Raw genomic sequence first — 20,888 nt, forward strand, 5'->3', positions numbered from 1 at the left:
TCAACCTGAGCGCCTTCAAGTGTCCTTACAGTGTAGTGGTCTCAGGGACTCAGACTTCTTACTTGGGAGCTTCAAGAGCACATCCAGCAAGCCAGGCTGGAGCCCAGAGCCTTCTGTGACCAGCCCTGGAGTCAAGGAGAAGGGACACAGATCCCCACACTGGGTGGAGGAAGGTCAAAGTGTTTGTGGCCTTTATCAAATAAGGCTTGTCCTTGTTTCTCTTTGTGTAGCAAGAAAGAGTGAACACAGACAGCTGAGGCCCCAGTAACATCGGCCTCACACACCATCAGTAGGTGGGAAAAGTCCAATGTGCACCCACTCAGTTTGCACAGCCACAGGAAGCCTGCCCAGGACCACCCTGTCACTCAGCCCTGCGGGTGTGATAAGACACTGACAAGGAAGGTTAGTCCTTCCTTGTCCCAACACACCAGGCAATATCTCCAAATGAAAGGACAATGCAATGGGCTCTCTCATCCGTGAAACCCAAAGAATCGCTCATCTCGGGAAGACATACCAAAGTGTCACAAACTGAAAGCAAATACAAAAGATGGGCTAAAGAGTTCCTCAACGTAACAAGAGGTTTTGTTATCAAAAGAGACTCAGCATTAAAAATAATAAAATACTTAAGAATTAGCTTAACCAGGGAGGTCAAAGACTTGTACACTGAAATCTGTAAAACACTGCTGAAAGAAATTAAAACATAAATAAACGGATATACATCCCATGTTCATGGATTGGAAAACTTAATATTGTTAAGATATGCATAGTACCCAAAGGAATCTACAGATTCAATGCATTCCCTTCAAAAATCCCAATGACATTTTTTGTGGAAATAGAAAAAGCCATTCTGAAATTCATATGGACTCTCAAGGACCCCCTAATAGCTAAAACAATCTTAAAATGAATAAAGTTGGAGGATTCATACTTCCTGGTTTCAAAACTTATTACAAAGCTATAGTAATCAAAACAGTGTGGTACTAGCATAAAGGCAGATGTAAAGACCAATGTAATAGAATAGACAGCCTAGAAATAAACCATCCTGTATATGATCCAGTGATATTTTTCTTAATTAGAAACAGGGTCTCACTGTGTTGCCTAGTCTGGTCTTGAACTCCTGGCCTCAAGCAGTTCTCCCACCTCTGCCTCCCAAGTAACTGGGACTATAGATACATGCCACTGCACCTGGCTGGCCAAATGATTTTATTTTATTTTATTTTTTATTTTATTTATTTATTTATTTATTTATTTATTTTGAGACGGAGTCTCGCTCTGTTGCCCAGGCTGGAGTGCAGTGGCGTGATCTCGGCTCACTGCAAGCTCTGCCTCCCAGGTTCATGCCATTCTCCTGCCTCAGCCTCCCAAGTAGCTGGGACTACAGGTGCCCGCCGCCATGCCCGGCTAATTTTTTTGTATTTTTAGTAGAGATGAGGTTTTACCATGTTAGCCAGGATGGTCTCGATCTCCTGACCTCGTGATCCGCCCCTGCCTCGGCCTCCCAAAGTGCTGGGATTACAGGCACGTGAACCACTGTGCCCGGCCCCAAATGATTTTTAATATGTTGACCATTCAATGGGGGAAAAGACTTTTTTTTAACAAATGATGTTGGGAAAACTGGATTTACACGTGCAAAAGAATGAAGTTTGATCCTCCACCTCATACCCTATAAACTCACAATAGAGCTAAATTAAGACCTAAAACCATAAAACCCTTAGAAGAAAACATAGGCCAAAAGCTTCATGACATTGGATTTAGCAATAAATTCTTGGATATGGCACCAAAGGCGCATGTCACAAAAGAAAAAAAATAGACAAACTGGGCTTCATGAAAATTTAAAAGTTATATGCATCAAAAGACACCATCAACAGAGTAAAAAAGCAGCCTACAGAGAAAATCTTTCAAACTATATATCTGATAAGGGATTAATATCCACAATATATAGGGAACTCCTAAAACTCAACAACAACAAAAAAGCCAATTCAAAAATGGGCCATCCTGGGTGCTGTGGTATGTACCCAGCTATTCAGGAGGCTGAGGCAAAAGGATCACTTAATACAGGAGTTGGAGTCCAGCCTGGACAACATAGTGATACCCTGTCTCTAAAAATTAAAAATAAAAAGAAAATAGACAAATAAGTAGACATTTCTCCAAAGAAGATGTATGAGTAGCCAGCAGGCACAGCATCACTATTCATTAGGGAAATGCGAGTCAGAATTATAATGAGATAGATACTGACTTACACCCATGAGGATGGGTACACCAAAAATAAAAACAAAACAGAAAACAAGTGTGTGGAGAAATCTGAACCTTTGTGCATGGTTGGTGGGAATGTAAAAATGGAGTAGCAGCTATGGAAAACAGTGTGGTCATTTCTCAAAATCTTACACATAGAATTACCATATGAGCCAGCAGTTCCTCTTGTGACAGAACACCCAAGAGAACCGAAAGCAGGGCTGCAAAGATATTTCTATACCCACGTTCATAGCAGCATTACTCACAGCAGTCAACAGGTGGGAGCAACCCAAGTGTCCACTGACAGATGAATGAATCAACAAAATGCAGTACAGACATACAACAGAATAGTGTTCCGCCTTATAAAGGGAAGGAGTTCCGACACAGGCTACAACACGGATGAACCTTGAGGTCCTCACACTCAGTGAACTAAGCCAGCCACAGAAAGACAAATGCTGTGTGACTCCACTTACATGAGGGGCCTAGAGTAGTCAGATTCATAGAGACAGAGCAGAATGCTGGCTGCCAGGGGAGGGGAATGGGGACTTCTTGTTTAATGGGGACAGAGTTTCAGGTTTCTGAGATGAAGAGTTCTGAGATGGATGGTGGAGATGGCTGCACAGTCATGTGGATGGACTTCATGCCACTGAAATGCACACTTACAAAGGGCTACGATGGGAAATTTGATTTACGTGTATTTTAACTCAACGTTAAAAACTGAAAACTAAAGGTCTGGTTAAGTCTAGCTAATTAGCAAATACATCACCTGACATAGTTCTTTTTTTTTTTTTTTTTTTTTTTTTTTTTTTTTTTTTTAGACAGAGTCTCGCTCTGTCACCCAGGCTGGAGTGCAGTGGCCGGATCTCAGCTCACTGGAAGCTCCGCCTCCCAGGTTCACGCCATTCTCCTGCCTCAGCCTCCCAAGTAGCTGGGACTACAGGCGCCCGCCACCACGCCCGGCTAATTTTTTTTGTATTTTACTAGAGACGGGATTTCACCGTGTTAGCCAGGATGGTCTCGATTTCCTGACCTCGTGATCTGCCCGTCTCGGCCTCCCAAAGTGCTGGGATTACAGGCTTGAGCCACTGCGCCCGGCCTCACCTGACATAGTTCTAATTTTTGTAGTAAGAACATTACACAATAAATATGTCAATTTTATATGTCAATTTAAAAAATAAATAAGTAAATGTGAAAGGAAAGAGCTCGAGGGGGCAGTCAGGCTCACTGGGCAGCGGCACTTGGCCTCAGTGTGGTGCCCCCGCCTGGCAGCCGCCGGCCAGGGCTTTTCCCAAGTGATGTGGGTCGGATGCTAATCCCCAGGAGGGTGCTAAGAGCACGTCTGAGAAAGAATAAGAACGGGCTAGAGAAAAGCAGGCTACTACTTTCAGAACCAGTTTGAGGGAATCATCCTCAGTGTGTGGGTGTCTGGGCTGAGGTGTTTAAGGCATTTTTGGATCAGATATGTTAAGCTTGTAGTTTTCATTAAATATTTAGAAGTGTTTGTAATGAGTTTACAGTCAATGTTTAAATGTGAGGAGAAATTTACTTTGTTTTATCCAACAAGTTTTGATTTATCAACTGAGAGTGTGACTCTGTAGAGAAGTATTTATTACAAAACATGCAATTTATTCATACTGGAATTTACTGAACAAGTCACTGTTTTTTAGTTTTGGAAATTTCAAACATGAACCAAAGTGAAGGGAAACACGATAATTCCATGTGCCCATGGCCCGGCGTCCTCCCGGCCACCAGGCCCTGGGTATTGAAGGGTTGGCACTCTGCGGAGCAGGGGAGCCCCAGGTTCACACAGCCACCTGCATCCCTCAGAAGCTCCACTGCTGTCTCTGGTGCATTCCTGGACGTCTCAGCTTTCTTTTTTTTTTTTCTTTTTTTTTTTTTTGAGATGGAGTTTCGCTCTGTTGGCCAGGCTGGAGTGCAGTGGCGCGATCTCCACTCACTGCAAGCTCCGCCTCCCAGGTTTACGCCATTCTCCTGCCTCAGCCTCCCGAGTAGCTGGGACTACAGGCGCCCGCCACCACGCCCAGCTAGTTTTTTGTATTTTTTTTAGTAGAGATGGGGTTTCACCGTGTTAGCCAGGATGGTCTCGATCTCCCGACCTCGTGGTCCGCCCATCTCGGCCTCCCAAAGTGCTGGGATTACAGGCGTGAGCCACCACGCCCGGCCTCAGCTTTCCCTTCCTTGTCCTTCAGGACATGTTCACATGGGTGACAACCCCATCCCATGGGAGTGGATGAAGTGCCGTGTCAGAGGTGCCTCTTTTCTTGTAGATGAGACTGCACAAATGTCCAGTGTCTGAACCACATGGAAGGGCAGGACAGGACTGGATTTCCCAACGAGCCGAGCCACCCACAGGACACAAATACGGCCTCCACAGCCACACCAGGTCCCACCTCAGCACAGCACGTGCCTTTCCCACAGTCAGTGACCCCAAGGAAAGACGTCAGATCAGGGAACTAGATCTCCCCCTTACTTACTTTTATTTATTTTATTTGTTTGAGACGAAGTCTTATTATCGCCCAGGCTGGAGTGCAGTGGCGCAATCTCAGTTCACCACAACCTCTGCCTCCCAAGTTCAAGCAGTTCTCTTGCCTCAGACTCCCAAGTAGCTGGGATTACAGGCGCCTGCCACCACGCCCAGCTAACTTTTGTATTTTTAGTAGAGATGGGGCTTCACCATGTTGGCCAGGCTGATCTCAAACTACTGGGCTCAAATGATCTGCCTGCCTCAGCCTCCCGAAGTTCTGGGATTGCAGGCGTAAGCCACTGCGTCCGGCCCCCCTTATCTACTTTTAGAAATAAGGAGCAACAGGCCAGGCACAGTGGCTCACGCTTATAAAATCAACACTTTGGGAGGCTGAGGCGGGCGGATCACCTGAGGTCAGGAGTTCGAGACCAGCCTGGCCAACATGGTGAAACCCCGTCTCTACTAAAAATGTAAAAATTAACCAGACGTGGTGGTGCAAGCCTGTAATCCTAGCTATTCGGGAGGTTGAGGCAGGAGGATTGCTTGAGCCCAGGAGGCGGAGTTTGCAGTGAGCTGAAACTGCGCCATTGCACTCCAGCCTGGGCAACAAGAACGAAACTCCGTCTCAAAAAAAAAAAAAAAAAAAAAAAGAAAAGAAAAGAAAAGAAAGAAAGAAAAGAAAAGAAATAAAGAGCAATGGCTGGGTGCAGTGGCTTACACCTATAATCCCAGTACTTTGGAGGGCAAAAGCAGGAGGATCACTTGAGCTCAGGAGTTTGAGACTAGCCTGGGCAACATAGTGAGACCTCATCTCTTAACAACAACAACAAAAAAGCCAGGTGTGGCACACACCTGTAGTCCTAGCTATTCGGGAGACTGAGGAGGAAGGATCGCTTGAGACTGGGAGGTTGAGGCTGCAGTGAGCCTTGATCACGATGCCACTGCACTTCAGCCTGGGTGACACAGCAAGATCCTGTCTCTTGAAATAAGGAGCAGGAATGTGCTGTTTTACTAGTTAAGAGTAACAAATCCTGGTTGGGCGTGGTGGCTCACACCTGTAATCCTGGCACTTTGGGAGGCCAAGACAAGAGGATCACTTGAGCTCAGGAGTTTGAGACCAGCCTGAGCAACATGGCAAAAGCCTATGTCCACAAAAAACTTAAAAATTAGCTGGACATGGTGGTGCGTGCCTGTGTTCCCAGCTACACGGAAGGTTGAGGGGGGAGGATCACTTGAGCCTAGGAGGTCGAGGCTGCCGTGAGCCATGATCACACCACTGCACTCTAGGCTGGATGGCAGAGGGAGACCCTGTCTCAAAAAAAAAAAAAAAAAAAAGAGTAACAACACATCCTGAACCTGTGCCCAGCACACTGTGAAACCCAGTGAAAGGGGCTGAGAGAGGATGGAGAGGGGGAGACAAAAAGGACCCATACTCAGAATGGGTCAAAACAGAGAGGGCGTGGGAAAGGCCAGCACGCTCTTTATCTATAAGAGTAGAACTTGGGCCGGGCGTGGTGGCTCAAGCCTGTAATCCCAGCACTTTGGGAGGCCGAGACGGGCGGATCACGAGGTCAGGAGATCAAGACCATCCTGGCTAACACGGTGAAACCCCGTCTCTACTAAAAAATACAAAAAACTAGCCGGGCGAGGTGGCGGGCACCTGTAGTCCCAGCTACACGGGAGGCTGAGGCAGGAGAATGGCGTGAACTCGGGAGGCGGAGCTTGCAGTGAGCCGCGATCCGGCCACTGCACTCCAGCCCGGGCGACAGAGCGAGAGGGATTGAGCGTTACCCAGGAAGCTCCTCCTCCCGTGTGCCGGCCCTTCCTGCCTGCACTGGCTGACCTGTGTTCTGCACTGTGGTTTTGCCTATTCCCAGACAGCTTATAAACAGAGCCATGCACACGGCACCGCCCGAGCCTGCTTCCTCCCCTCAGCGAGATAAAGTCAAGACTCATCCAGGTTGCCTGCGTCTGTAGGTCATTGCTTTTCATCCTCTCACTGGCAGAGGCACACGCGGGTAGTGTGCTGGCTCTGAGTTGGCGGCTGGCATGGACGTCGGCTACCAGCCTCTGCCTCCATCCCTTGAGAGTAGGCGTGCTTTCCTGAAGCCTTGCACACCCAGACTGATCACATGCGGTTCTGCTTTTCAGGCCCAGTGGCCGCCCTTGAGACATGACTCCTCCCTCCCTGGGTGGGAGACCCAGCTCCTAAGCAGGGCAAGCAGGCCTGGCCCTGGAGTGGCCCGAGGTCCCCTCCTACACCCATCTCCGAGGTGATCCTGCCTCTGCAGAGCCCTCCACCCTCCGCAGGCCCCTGGGTGTCAACTGTCCCTGCCTGGCGGAACATGAGCGCTTGTAGAGCAGGCACTGTGTGTCTTGCGTTCATGGGATGGATACTTCGGCACCTTTGCCTTACCCTCCCACCCCTAGCGAGGGAGGACTGGGCCTTCCTGGAGCAAGGGGCCACACATCTTCCTCCTGAGGAACTGAATTCCTAAGGAAAGCTATAGAGCACCATATTGTGTAGGGACAGAGAAACCACCCCTGAGAGAGAGGGAGATCACGGGCAGGCACGGAGCACAGGCCCCAGAGCTGGGGTGGACACGGGCCACAGCACTGCCTGTCCCTGGGGAAGCCACTGGGACTTCCAGGTGGTTTCAGGGGCACTAGCAGCCACGGATGGTGAGAACTCCCTCCCACCTATGCCCACGTGGCTTACACCTTCCACTTGGGAGCTGGTGGGACTTGCCTGGGGCCTGAGCGCTTGGAGGGGCCACCTCCAGGGACGGCTCCGGTAACCCTCCGTCTCCGTGCAAAGCTGTCACCAGCCTTCTCCAGCACAGCCTTCTCCAGCACAGCCTGGCAGCCTCCCTCGAAGCCCGCCTCACTGCAGCCAGACCCCTCAGGCTCCAGGCGAGCACTCCAGGCTGTGCTGCCTCACTGGGGAGTCTGGGCCCACTTGGGCAGGGGGAGGAGTGCGGAGAGGGCCCTGGAGCACCACTTCATGCCAGGTGGTACTTGGGAGCTTCTGGCCTCAGAATATTCGGGGCTGCACCACTAGCTGCTTCAGACAGGGTGCGGCCATGTGGAAAGGCCTCGCCATAGCAGTCCGTGGCTCCGGACCTGTGGCTCCGAGCGTGCACTGCAGAGGGTGGACGGCATCCCCCGTCTCCACCCACCAGATGCCAGAAGCACCCCGACCCAGTGTCCCAGGCACTGTCAGACACCCCGGGGGACAAGACTGCTCCTGCTAAAAAAAACCACTGCGTTAGAGGCAGGTAGGGAATTGGTCAATCCAAGATGAAGAGCAGTGGCTTTTGCAACCTGTGGATGATCCAGGATTTTTAAATTGTTACACATACGTTTAAAAACACAAATTTTGGCCAGGCGCAGTGGCTTACTCCTGTTACCCCAGCACTTTGGGAGGCTGAGGTGGGCGGATCACCTGAGGTCAGGAGTTCGAGACCAGCCTGGCCAACATGGTGAAACCCCGTCTCTAATAAAAATACAAAAATTAGCTGGGTGTGTTGGCAGGTGCCTGTAATCCCAGCTACTTGGGAGGCTGAGGCAGGAGAATCGCTTGAACCCAGGAGGTGGAGGTTGCAGTGAGCCAAGATCACACCACTATACTCCAGCCTAGGTGACAAGGGACAAACTCCGTTTCAAAAAACTAAAAACAAAAAACCCATAAATTTGGCCAGGTGTGGTGGCTCACACCTATAATCCCAGCACTTTGGGAGGCCGAGGTGAAAGGAGAGCCTGAACCTGAGTTCGAGGCCAGCCTGGGCAACCCAGTGAGACCCTGTCTCTATAAAAAATAAAGAATGTGCCATTGTCACCATGTTGAAGTGCACAATTCAGTGGCATTAAGTGTATTCCCAATGCTGTGCATCCACCTCCAGATGAATGCAAAATGGAACCTCTGTCCCCACTAGACACCAACTCCCCATTCCCCTCCCCCAGCACCTAACAATCCCCATTCTCCTGTTTCTTGAATCTGACTACTTGAGGTGCCTCATGCAAATGGAATTGTACACTACAATATGTGTCCTTTGTGACTGGCTCAATTCATGGAGCATAAGGACCTCAGGGTTCATCCATGTTGTAGCATGTGACAGAATTCCCTTCCTTTTTAAGGCTGGATAATACTCCATGGTACACACACACACCACATTTTGTTGATCCATTCATTTATCAGTGGACACTCGGCTCGCCTCCATTGTAAGTAATGCTGCTATTGTAAGTAATGCTGCTGTGAACATGGATGGAGAAATCTCTCTTTGAGACTCTGCTTTCAATTCTCTTGGGTATTTTCCCAGAAGTAGAATTGCTGGATCATACCGTAATTCTATGTAGAATTTTAATTTATCTTAGAGACAAGATCTTGCTATGTCACCAGGCTGGAGTGGAGTGGTGTGATCATAGCTTACTGCAGCCTGGAACTCCTCGGCTCAAGCAATCCTCCTGCCTCAGTCTACCAAGTAGCTGGGACTACAGGTGCCTGGGCCCGCCCAGGCGGGTCTTGAACTTCTGGCTTCAAGAATTCTTCCTGTTTCACCCTCCCTAACAGCTGTATAATTTTTCAAGGACCCACCACGCTACTCCCCGCAGCAGCTGCACCATGTTACAGTCCCACCAGCAGTGTAGACGGCTTCCAGGGGCTCCACGTCCTCACCAATACGTGTTGTTTTCTGTTTTTTTTTTTTTTTTTTTTTTTTTGAGACGGAGTCTCGCTCTGTTGCCCAGGCTGGAGTGCAGTGGCGCGATCTCGGCTCACTGCAAGCTCCGCCTCCCGGGTTCACGCCATTCTCCTGCCTCAGCCTCCCGAGTAGCTGGGACTACAGGCACCCACAACCGCGCCCGGCTAATTTTTTGTATTTTTAGTAGAGACGGGGTTTCACCGTGGTCTCGATCTCCTGACCTCGTGATCCGCCCACCTCGGCCTCCCAAAGTGCTGGGATTACAGGCGTGAGCCACCGCGCCCGGCCTCTGTTTTTGTTTTTTAAAATCATCATCATCCTAATGGATATCCAGGTCTTTAATATTCACCCTGAATCACCTTCTGGGTATACATGCGATAGGATCTCTGTCCTGCAGCACCAATTCTTATTGGGGAAGAGACCTGTGCGTGGGAAACAGCTACTACTGGAATAGCCACTACTGGAGGGAAACTCAGCAGCTGAGGGTAGAGGGGCAAGGTGGGCTTTGCCAGGCAAATCTCCCCCAGCAGCTCAGGAAGGACGCCACACTGGTGCCCAGGGGTCTGGCCCACCCTGAGACCACTCTCCTCCTGGCAGTGACCGCATCAGGGTGCCGAGATGCCTGGGGCTCCATCCTGCAGTCACCTGTTAGAGGGACACGACTGTGTGAGGCCTGAGGACCTAGGAGAGCAGGTGGAGGCCAGGAGGTGACAGGGGCAGCTGGGGTAAACTTCCCAGGCAGCGACTGGGCATGGGCTCTCCTGAAGCGGGTGCCTGCCTGAAGATGGCCCCTTCTGGCTGGCCACCTGGAAGGAGGGAGGGTCCTCCAAGGAGGACCACACAGCCAAGCTGGAGGGGCTACCTGGAAATGCCTCTGTGGGGTGCTAGGGGGCCCCCAGTTGCAAGTCTCTCTCATAACTAGGCTGTTTCTTTCCAGCACCTACCACGCAGGGTGATGGGTGTCTTGGGATGTGCTCCTATGTGTTGGTGTCAACCTCACATAGGGAAGGTGAATGTGACAGTCCATTCCCAGGAGGTGGCGGAGCAGGCAGGCTTTCAGATCGGTCAGCTGCATCTTAATAAAGCTGCTTGTTTTTCTAAGTCCCTTGAGACTTGACTTATTGTTATCAGAAGGGTGATTATTTGCATGGAAGTGGCTGTTTCCGTATTTTGCCTCAGCTCAACGCCCGTGCTCGTACAGCTCCGAATCCGCAGAGGAACAATGCCACCAGCTAGCAGCCACTCTGTGGTGCCCGGGCTTCCTGTGTAGCCCAGGCCTCGCCTGCAGCCCCAGCAGCACTCGAGTGCAGGAATCCCACCAGCCTGAGGCGACAGGGAAGGGGACCTGTGTCCTGCCACTGACCCCGATTCTGTCCCTTATCACAAAGGTGGACTGGAGAAGGGCGCCCGGCAGTTCCTGAGAACCAGCCCTGCGGTGAAGGTCCCTACCCTGCTCTGGGAGGATGTACTGCCTCATGGCTGAAGGTCCAAACCACGGCCATGAGCAGTCAGGTAGACTGGGGACTGTTTTGTGGCCTTGCTGCCATCACCATCTTCGTTCTGTGATGATGTCACAAGAAAAAAAGCTGTCTTGGGGAGTAATCCAGAAAACACATTATGAGATAAAGGATGAATTCAGAAATGGAGGGGAAAAAAAACTATTTGAGAACAGGGCTGGGCACGGTGGCTCACGCCTGTAATCCCAGCAATTTGAGAGGCTGAGGCTGAAGGCTCACTTGAGGCCAAGAATTCAAGAGCCAGGAGTTCAAGACCAGCCTGGGCAACACAGCAAGACTCATATGTCGCTACAAAATATTAGCAGAGTGTGGTGGCACATGGCTGTAGTCCCAGCTAATCAGGAGGCTGAGTCTGGAGGATAGCTTCAGCCCCGGAGTTCGAGGCTGCAGTGAACCATGATCACACCACTGCACTCCAGCCTGGGCAACAGAGCAAGACCCTGTCTCATAAAGAAAAAAAGGCCAACATGGTGAAATCCCATGTCTACTAAAAATACAAAAATTAGCCGGGCGTGGTGGCAGACATCTGTAATCCCAGCTACTTGGGAGGCTGATGCAGGAGAATCACTTGAACCCAGGAGGCAGAAGTTGCAGTGAACCGAGATTGTGCCACTGCACTCCAGCCTGGGCGACAGAGCGAGATTCCGTCTCAAAAAACAAAAAAAAAACCGTTGAGAGGAATTGAGGCTAGAGTGACAGAGGAATGAAGAGATGGGGAAGACTGGGGATGTGCAGAGAGGGGTGTCCTGAGAAATGACATGAGTGAAGAGTGAGGTCCTGGAAGGACAGGGCCACTGCAGGGGCTGGAGACAGAAGCCAGGGTCACCACCTGCAAGAAAGTCACCCAGAGCAAGATGCTGGCACCCAGCGTTGCCCCAGGCCACAGTGGGCACACAGACATGGGCCTCAACTGCAGGATCCTGGCAACTGCCACTGCACCATGGTTTCATGTGCAGCCAAGATCCTTCAGTTAGGCTGAGACCCCCCACTTTGATTAAGAGAGATACCAACTTCAGAGGTGTTGAAATGCAGGCAAAAACCCCTGTGCAACTCAGAATTGGTGAAATGGGGAGATGCACCCCAAAGCTTCCGGGGGTCTGCACTGCAGGAGGGGGGCCTGGGCTGGCCACAGAGCAGAGGATGCCGGCGGGGCCGGGAGGAGAGGATTACGTGCTTACTTTGTGCAATTGAAAGCTGATAGATAAAGGATGTTGACAATGCCATCACCCTTTATAATTAAGAAGATAATTTAATTACTGCTATTAAAACCTAAGCCTCTCCCCCACATGGGCTGGTTTTAGCAAAATATTCTGGTTCTGCTGTTTCCCACACACAGACCTGGCAGCGGTTAAAGAGAGACACTGAGTCTCCGGAGTTTCATCTGAGGAGCCCATCTGGTTTGAAGTAGTACAACAAGCAGGAAAGGGAATTGAATCAAAGGCACCAGTTGTGTTTTTTGAAATCCAGAAAATGTGTGAGGTAGCATCAGGGAAAAAGGTCTCATCCTGCCCCCCCAGGCCTGGGTGCCACTATGCCAGGCTGGGGGTCCGTGTCCCCACCTGCTCCTTGGCGGGGCTCTGCAGGATGCTCCTTCGGCGGGGAGGGGGGTGAAGGAGCTTGGCGAGGAGGAGGGGCAGGATGGTGCAGATGCTTGCGGACCCTGCCCGAGCACACAGACTCATTGGAACCCACAGGGAGGAGAGAAGTAGGAATGAACGTCCCTGTGCCCATGGCTGACACAGGCCTCCACTGTTGACAGAGAGTTTCTCCACACAAGGCGGAGGTCAGCACCCCAGCTGAAGGGGAAACTGAGTCTCTGGAACACGGAGTCTCTGAAACACAGGCCACATGCTCTGCCCTGGTGCCCACCTCCTGGTTGGGCTGCACTGCCTGACACACTGGAGCCATCCCTTTCTCCTAGAAGCAGCTCCTCGCCCACCACTCTCCCTCCACCAGCGAGAGGTGAGGCTCTCTCTGCCCTCGGCAGCTGTGGCCACATGGAATTCTCTGGTATGCGGGTGCTTTGATCTGCGGCACACCTGGAGATCAGGGCCTCAGCCTCACACAACTGTCATCGCATGGATCCCACACACCCCATGGACTTCCCCAGCTGGAGGGTGCGCCGCAGGGTGGGGCCTGGAGCCCGCCAGGCCAGGGTCTCATCTCCACCAGGCCAGGGTCTTGTCTTCCTCCGCAGCTCAAGGTGCCACCAAACAGTCTCGCCTTGTCCCACAGCCAAGCCCCAGGGTGCTCCTGCCTCTGCCCCTCCAATGGTTTCCTGGGTGAGAAGCCCCTCTGAGCAGTGGGGTGCCCATCATCCCTTCGACAAAGGGGCACATGCTGCAGAGGGCAGCGGTGGGGGGGTCCTCTGAAAACAGGGAACAGGGCTACTGTAGGATTGCCCAGCTACACCCCGAGGCCCTGGGGTCCTAGAACCCTTCTGTGGGATGCAGTGGTGTGAAGGGGGTGTGGATGGTCCATTCTTAGTCAAGAATGTATCTATTTCCTTCGTTGTGCATCTGTTGTTTTTGGAGAGTTTTTGGGAGTGAGGAGTCTGGGGGCCCTTCTGGTCTCTTGTCCTCCTGAGTTCTGGCAGCTGGACGTCTGGAGCCAGGCTAGGGGAGGGGAACGGGGCCTCTGGACCAGCTAGGGAACCTGGAGGAGGATGCTTGGGGGAAGTCCAACAGCTGAGGGGGAGCCTCTAGGGGAACAGCAGTGGGACGAGCCCCCATCCCCTACACCGTACTGCCCAGCACAGTAGCGTACAGAAGGGGCAGGGCAGGTGTGCTCGACGAGGAACCTAAAACAGGGAACAAGAAGGGGAAGGAAGAACGGCCACTGTCAGTCCAGTAGCGCAGCTAGGACAAATCACCATAGACCTGGTGGCTTATAAACAGTGGACAGTTATTTCTCCCAGTTCTGGAGGCTGGAGGTCTGTAAGCAGGGTAGCACTCAGCTAATCCTGGTCATGAGGGCTCCACGCTCGCGACCTAATCACCCCCTAAAGGCTCCATCTCCTGCCGCCATCACCTTGGGGGTGAACGTTCAGATCACAGCTGTCACAGAGGAAGCTGCTGGAAGCCAAGCCTTAGGGCAGCTGCCCACAGGAACGTCAGCTCCACAGGAACGGCCAGGAACGGCACGGCAATGGCTGGGGCATTGGCCAGACAGCGCCCGCGGCGGGCAGGCAATCACCAGGCACTGGTTGAGGACTGAGCACATGAGGGACAGTGAGCAGCGGCGTGCACCAGTCTTGCAGACACACAGCCAGTGGAAGCTGCCACCCAGACGCCGGCCTGCGAGCTCTCATTTACAAGAAGTTCTCAGATGCACAAACTCATTTATGGGGGTGGAGAGGAGGAAACCCACGCCTCTGTGGGCCACTGCCCAGCGTGGGAGCGCCTTCAGCAGCAACAGCAGCACTGTGGTGACCCGTGGCCTGTGAGCCACAGAGCACCTAGAATGGGGCCAGTGAGGACCTGAATGTTTAATGAATCCTGGTTCATTAGGACACGTGGCTGAGTGTGATGGCTCATGTCTGTAAGCCCAGCACTTTGGAAGACCAAGGCAGACGGATCACCTGAGGTCAGGAGTTCACAACCAACCCGGTCAACATGGTGAAACCCCGTCTCTTACTAAAAATACAAAAATTAGCCGGGCATGGTGGTACATGCCTGTAGTCCCAGCTATTTGGGAGGCTGAAGCAGAAGAAATCGCTTGAACCCGGGAGACAGAGGTTACGGTGAGCCGAGGTTGCACCATGGCACTCCAACCTGGGAGACAGAGCGCAACTCAGTCTCAAAAAAAAAAGAATGTGAATAGCCCTGGATGGCCAGTGGCGGCCCTGCTGGACAGCTGGGTGCTCCATTTAGCGTGGCCATCCCAACAGGAGGGGCACGTTAACAGGCCAGTTTGCTGCACAGCCAAGGTCCTTGCACATTGCTGTGTGTCCCACCCTCATTGACAAACACTGTGTTTGCTCTTTGTTCAGGGGAGAGCTTTTCCTCCCTTTAGCTTTGAACAAAACCAAGGTGGAGGTGTCGAATGGCAGCCCCTCCGCACACCCTGGATGTGGAGTATGGAATGGCTGCTTTCTGACCGCAAGAGAGGGAGGCCCTCTGCAGTGCAAAGCCCCGCCCACTGTGGGGCACATGGGTAATGGCTGCCCCAAGTTCACACAGGTGTGGATCAGGACTCAGGAATGGGCATCCACAGCCATCCCCCAGAATGCATCTCCAAAGCCGTGTTCACGGAGCCTGTGGGCCACCGGGGCAGATGCTGCAGAGGTCTTCACACTCTGGTGTTAGCTACCCTTTGAAGCTTTAGATGGCCCCTGGAGAACCCCTCCCACCCTAGACTGGCCTCTGGGAATGGTTCCTGCCATTCAGTTACTAAGACCCCGCTCACTTCACGCTGCCAAGGCAAACATGGATACGAAGAACAGGTCCATCGAGAGTGGACATCTGGAAACTCCTGGCTGTGCCCTCGGAGAGGTGGCACTCAGGCTGCCGCTACCATGTGGAGTGATGAGCCAAGTGGCCTAGAAGGCAGCAGTTGCCACAAACACACTGGGACAGGCGCGGGAGGTGGGGGACAGAGCCTCGGCCACGTGCACTTCCCGTTCATCTTGTGTCCAAGTCAGCAGCCTTGGCGCTGACCGGCTGTCAGCCCTTCCTGCTTGCGCTCAGGAAGGGAGGGATCAAAGAGTTCCTCTTGCCCCATCCCTGGTGTTGAGTTAACAGGGAAAGGTCCCTTAGCCACCTGGCCTGGGAAAAATGCTTCACACACAGGTCTCAAGATGACTCATGGCCACTGTCATTGTGCCCCCTGGCCAGGTCACTCCATAGGGACACTCACAGCAAATAAAGTCAATAAGCAGGGAACAGGCGGGCCTGGGCCGGCAGGGGAAATGCTAGCAGAACAGTGCTGCCTGTTTTTGTCTTTCCATGATCCCATCCCGGTCAGAGGCTTCTCCCGCTCCCAGCAGCGACCGGCAGTGTCTGTCATGACCCTTCTTCCCAATTTCCATGGAAAAGCACAAGCATCTGTCCCGAAAACAGGCCAGGGCACAGGCCCAAGTCCCAGAAGAGGGACAACTGCAGGTGTGAGGAATTTAAATAAAAAGGCAGGATGCACACCTGGGCGGTACCACCAGCCCTGGGGAGGCTGGGATGAGACGGGACGGTGGGAAGGTGGGGGGAGTGCACAGGCCTGGCAGGAGGGGCCTCGGAGAGGGGAGGGGCAGTGGGAGCCCCTTTGGGGCGGGGAGAGGGCAGGGGGCGTGGCGGACAGGGCGCAGTGGGACCCGGACCGACCTAGTCTGCAGGGATTGGGGATGGGGAGGCCCTGAGGGCCCCGAGCCACCCTGGGCTCGCTGTCCCGAAGATTCCCAACGCGATCTAACTGGGCGCAAATAAATGGACACGCAGGCGGCTTCCAAAAGAGGCGAAACCGTTTATCAAGTCGGCGCCGGCGCGGTATCTACAGTATCTACAATATCTACACGTATCTACACCGCCTGCAGGCGGGGCTCTCGGGTTGTCTACACTGCAACTGCCGGCCGGGCTGCGGGCGACGCGGTCTCGGGGAGAACAATAAATATCACTTCCTTCCGCCTGCGACCGGGCGCTTTGGCACTGGCGGGCGGGGACCCCGTGGCCCTCGGGGCCGGGGAAGGACCCGCGGTGGCTCCAGGGACTGGGGAACCGGGATACTTCGATAGCCCAAGGGGCTGGGGGGTGGCGAGGGGGCCCCCATGGCTTCGAGGCTGGGGAAGGGGAGACCCGAGGTGGCCCCTGGGACTGAGGAAACATATTTCTTGCTGGCCCTTGGGGCAGGGGGGTCGGGCCCCGCGAACCTCGGGGCTGTGCGGGGCCGGGGCGGGGGCGCGGCGGGGCGGGGCCCGCGTTATCTGGGGCAGTAGTCGTAGGAGCCGGGCGGCGCGGCTCCGGCCGACGAGTACATGTTGGCAGCCGCGGCGGCGGCGGCAGCAGCGGCGGCGGCGGCGGCAGCCGGACTCACGGGGTGGTGGTGGTGGTGGTGCGGGTGAGCGTGCGGATGGTAGCCGTGGCTGCGCAGGCCGGGCAGCGGGTAGGGCGCCGGCCGGCTCTTGGCCCCGAGGTAGTGATCGTAGGCGGCAGCCGGATACTTGTAGGGGTGGTGGTGCAGCGGTTCCGATGCGCCGGGCGCCTCCAGGCGCAGCTCGGGGTGCGGGGGACTGGGCCGGCCTCCGGGCGCGCCGGGCAGCGGGACTAGGCCGCCGGCGCCGCCGGCCCCGGGCAGCGAGGGGCTTAGCACCCGGGCCAGCAGTTGCGGAGGGTGCGCCGGGTCCCCGAGTACTGCCGGCCCGCCCGCGTCGCGCTCGAATTCTCGCCGGGCCTCAGCCGCGTCTGCGGAGAGGGCCGAGGAGTAAGCGCGGCCGGCCGTGGCCGCCAAGGAGCTCCGACGCCCCACTCGAGGCCCTGGCGGGGAGAAAGCGCTCGGCCGCCCTCGGTGTTCCCGACCAGTCGGTGCGAGCGTGCCCGAGACCCCGCACCGCGGGCGCCCCGAACCCTCCCCGGGGCCCGCGCCCCTCTGCCGGCGGCGGCGGCGGCGGCGGGCGGGGCGCAGCCGTCGGGCCGGGCGGGCGAGTGCGCGCTTGCCCGCCGCCGCTGCAGTTGTGCAACCGGCGCGAAAGCCTGGAGCGCCCCGGGGGCGCAGGCGAGGTCGGGCGAGGCCGCCGGCCCGGGGAAGAGCGCGCACAGGGCCGGGACCCGGATCCCACGACCCCGGCCCTACCTTTCTCCGCGCCGCTGGGCTGCGTCGGGGAGGCCACGGGGTTCCGCGAGCGCGCGAAGGCGCTCATGAGCGGCAGCGCGCCGGGCCGGTGGTTCCGGGGCCTGTGGGCGGGAGGCGGGTCAGGGCGGCGCCTGCACCAGGCGCCCAGCGCTCACTCTCTCTGGGGAGGACACTCACCAGTCCTCAGGGTCGCAGTCCCGGAAGCCTTTGGCGAAGGGATTGCTGGCAATCTTGAGCTGCGTGATCTGCAGGGAGGTGGGTGAGAGCAAGCCGCTGGAGCCCTGCAGCCTGGGCCACCCGACCTCGGCGGAGGATAGGGGAGTGTTAGAAGAGCACCAAGGGCCTCTCTGCTGCCCCGACAAGCAGCAGCCCACATCTGCCTCTCCTCTACGGAGCTGGTGCTCCCTCCTGCAGGGGGCGGGGGTCTGAGGAACCTCCTCTCTCACTAGGGAACCCCTCTCTGGTGTCCCCCAAGTGGATGGGGATGGAGACCCTATGCCCCTGACTGGGACGGGAATGTGGTCACCGCCCCCCTCCCTGTGCAGCGCGGGGCGGGGCGGAGGGAACAGAGCGGGTTCCCTAGGAATCTGGGTACACCTCAGATCAGGCCCCTGATGGGGAGTTTCCGGAATGGTTCGGAAAACAAACTTTCAGGACAGTTGCCGCTGGAGGTCAAGCTGATAGGAGGCTGGGCCAGCCAGCCTCTGGAGGGAGGGGGCTGCTTGAGGCCCTTGGGAGTGGGGCTCCAGTTGGGTTGGGCTCCACTGGGACCACAGCCTGCAGGTCTAAGCGAACCTACTGTCCCCAAACGGCAACTGAAAATTACACCCGCTTCCCCAGAGGCATTGAATCTGCTCAGGTCCTCCCCGCAGGCCCTCACCCGATGGTTCTGGTAGGCAGTGACCGCCGTGAATCGCGTCTCCTCAAACACAAAGGTTTTAAAGTTCTCCTCGGCATATTTCTCGCTATCTTTGCGCGGGTCCACATAGACGACGTGGAAGCGGGGCTGGTATCTGTGCATGGAATTCAGAATAATCTGGAAGACAAGGTGGGGAATCAGCTCTAGTGGTGGGGCTGGGCTGAGGATCTGGGGTGGGAGCCAGGAAACGGGCTGAGGTCTGAGTTGGCAATGAGTTTCCTGGATAAGTTGGGCAAAACCCTTAATTCCAAGATGAGGCTGGGTCACTGGGCCAAGAGGAGGCTGTGACCCACTGGCAACTGCCAGGAATGAGCTCCAAGCGGCAAAAGATCTGGGTTTAGGTTCTGTGGTGCCTGCCCAGCGGCCTCGCCGCCCTGGACTCCATAAAGCCTTTCCCCAGCCCCCTTGCACGGCCCCATCCTTTCCATTAAAAAAGGTTCCCGCATAAAATCAGGAGTGGGGTGAGAGAAGGAGGGCGACCCCTCTCCCAGGGCCCAGGTCCACTAGGCTGTGTGACCCCTGACCAGAGGCTGCTCTCCCCATCGGCACGCCAGTGCTGCTCAAGCTCTGCCTCAGCCTCTGGCCTCGTAGGGACTCTAAAGGGCCTCCTCAGGGGCAGCCCAGAGCCTCCTGGAGACAGCCGAGGGCCTGGGGACTCTACAGGCCTCTTAGGGACAGGCGGGTGCCTGGGGACACGAGGCCTTGCTTGTGGGACACCGGGAGCCTGGGGAGGCGGTCGCTCACGTGGCCGTTGTCGTCCAGTAGGTTGTTGGTCAGCTTGAGCTTGTCGAAGGACACGATTTGCTTCATCCACTGTGCGCCCTTGGCAGGCGAGTCGGGGTGGTAGTGCACGCGGCCTGGCGTGGCAGGGTCAGCCTTCCCTGCCACCAGCCAAGAGGAGCTGTGGAAGGCGTACCTGGAGCGGCACGGAGCAGGGTTGTGCATGTGGAGGTGAACCCAGAGGGCCTTGACTCCCCTAAAAATGCCTGAGAAGTTTCCCCGCCTGTGAGATTGAACCCTCTGCTGCCACACATGCTGGGAGCTTTTCCGAGGGGGCCTATGGACTAAACAGAGAACTTCCACCCACCCCAACACTCAAAACAATTAAGGAACTGGACACCCCGTGGGGCACTGAGCGCTCCCACCATCTCATTTCGCTGGATGCGGGTCCTCCGGCCCGGTGCCGCTGCGGTGGGAGCCCACACTTGGTCTTGCCGGGCCTCAGGCACAGGGCAGTGCTCATTCTCTTTATTAATTGCTGTTAATTGTCCAGGCAGCTGAGGCCCGCCCTGCATAATCTCTCCCGGCCACCCCACCTTTCCGGCCCAGCTCCAGGACCCAGAGTTCCCTGGGGATGGGGGAAGGGAACTAGGCACTCAGGCCGGCCTCCTGGGAGACAGAGACTTTAAGAAGTCCGGGGCTGGGTACTTGAGTGACCACCCTAGGGCCACACCAGCCCAGGGGCGCAAGAGCTGTCTGCAGCCTGCGGCTCAAGGGGCTCCCAGAGGCGGGTTCTGAGAGCACATGGAGTGGGATTGTCGGTCTGGGGTCAGATGGGAGTGGAGGAGGGAGCGGGTTGATCGGGCAGCATCGCAGGTGCCTGAAGAGTTTCATGGTGCAGACGACCCTTGGAGTTGGGTCACCAGGCAGAGACCTGCCACTTTCCAGGGTGCCCTCCCAGGTCCCTTACGCTCACAACCGCTCGCTCACCGGTAGCGCTTATCATCCACCGGCACGAAGTCCATAAGCAGCATATAGTCGGCCATGGGATCCATGCCGAAGAGCTTCACTTGGAAGGTGGGGAACATCCGCCTGGGGGTGATGAGGCCTCCGGTCACCCCAGCTGGTGGAAGGCAGCCCCCCTTAACCTGCCTGGGGCTAGCAGCCCCTCTGCTTGGCCCTTCCCTCCAGCCTCTGGGGGCTGCTGTGTCATCCCAACCCTTGGGCTCCATCTCTCCTGGTTTAGCTGCTCTAATCTGAGCAGGCCCCTACTCAACTGGGAGCTCGGCACAGCAGTGGAGCTTCCTGGGCCGTTCCTGGACACAGAAATGGCAGGCCCAGCGCTGGAGACCCCACCTTCGGCAACCTTGGACTGCATAAAGCCGACCTTGCCCTTGCTGACTTTTTGGCCTCTTGGTCCCAGATTCGGCCGGCAGCAGGGTGCCTAACATGTGCCCTTAGCAGAGCCTCCCCAAATTGATGAAAACAGCTCCCGGCTCCAACAAAGTGAAACCGGGTAGTCCCATGTGATTTCAAGGCGT

The 20,888-nt window shown here is 55.2% G+C and overlaps 1 protein-coding gene across 9 annotated transcripts in view; it reads right to left on the reverse strand.

The window, feature by feature from the left end:
• Positions 1-20,888, reverse strand: part of TBX1 (T-box transcription factor 1) — a 26,866-nt gene continuing 5,978 nt past the window's right edge. For 4 of the 9 annotated variants that reach the window (XM_077950872.1, XM_077950871.1, XM_077950867.1 and 1 more), the window contains 6 exons: positions 20,338-20,439; positions 19,372-19,543; positions 18,589-18,744; positions 17,886-17,953; positions 17,709-17,809; positions 16,366-17,320 (listed from right to left, as the gene is read on the reverse strand). In XM_077950872.1, coding sequence (XP_077806998.1) covers positions 16,839-17,320; positions 17,709-17,809; positions 17,886-17,953; positions 18,589-18,744; positions 19,372-19,543; positions 20,338-20,439 — 1,081 coding nt within the window. In that variant the 3' untranslated portion in view covers positions 16,366-16,838. Of the gene's footprint in view, positions 126-16,365; positions 17,321-17,708; positions 17,810-17,885; positions 18,011-18,588; positions 18,745-19,371; positions 19,544-20,337; positions 20,440-20,888 lie in introns of those variants that run through there. The other 5 variants (XM_077950870.1, XM_077950869.1, XM_077950868.1 and 2 more) reach the window with 2 other exon arrangements.

The sequence above is a fragment of the Macaca mulatta genome, chromosome 10 (assembly GCF_049350105.2).
Source record: "Macaca mulatta isolate MMU2019108-1 chromosome 10, T2T-MMU8v2.0, whole genome shotgun sequence".
In the NCBI taxonomy this organism is placed as follows: Eukaryota; Metazoa; Chordata; class Mammalia; order Primates; family Cercopithecidae; genus Macaca; species Macaca mulatta.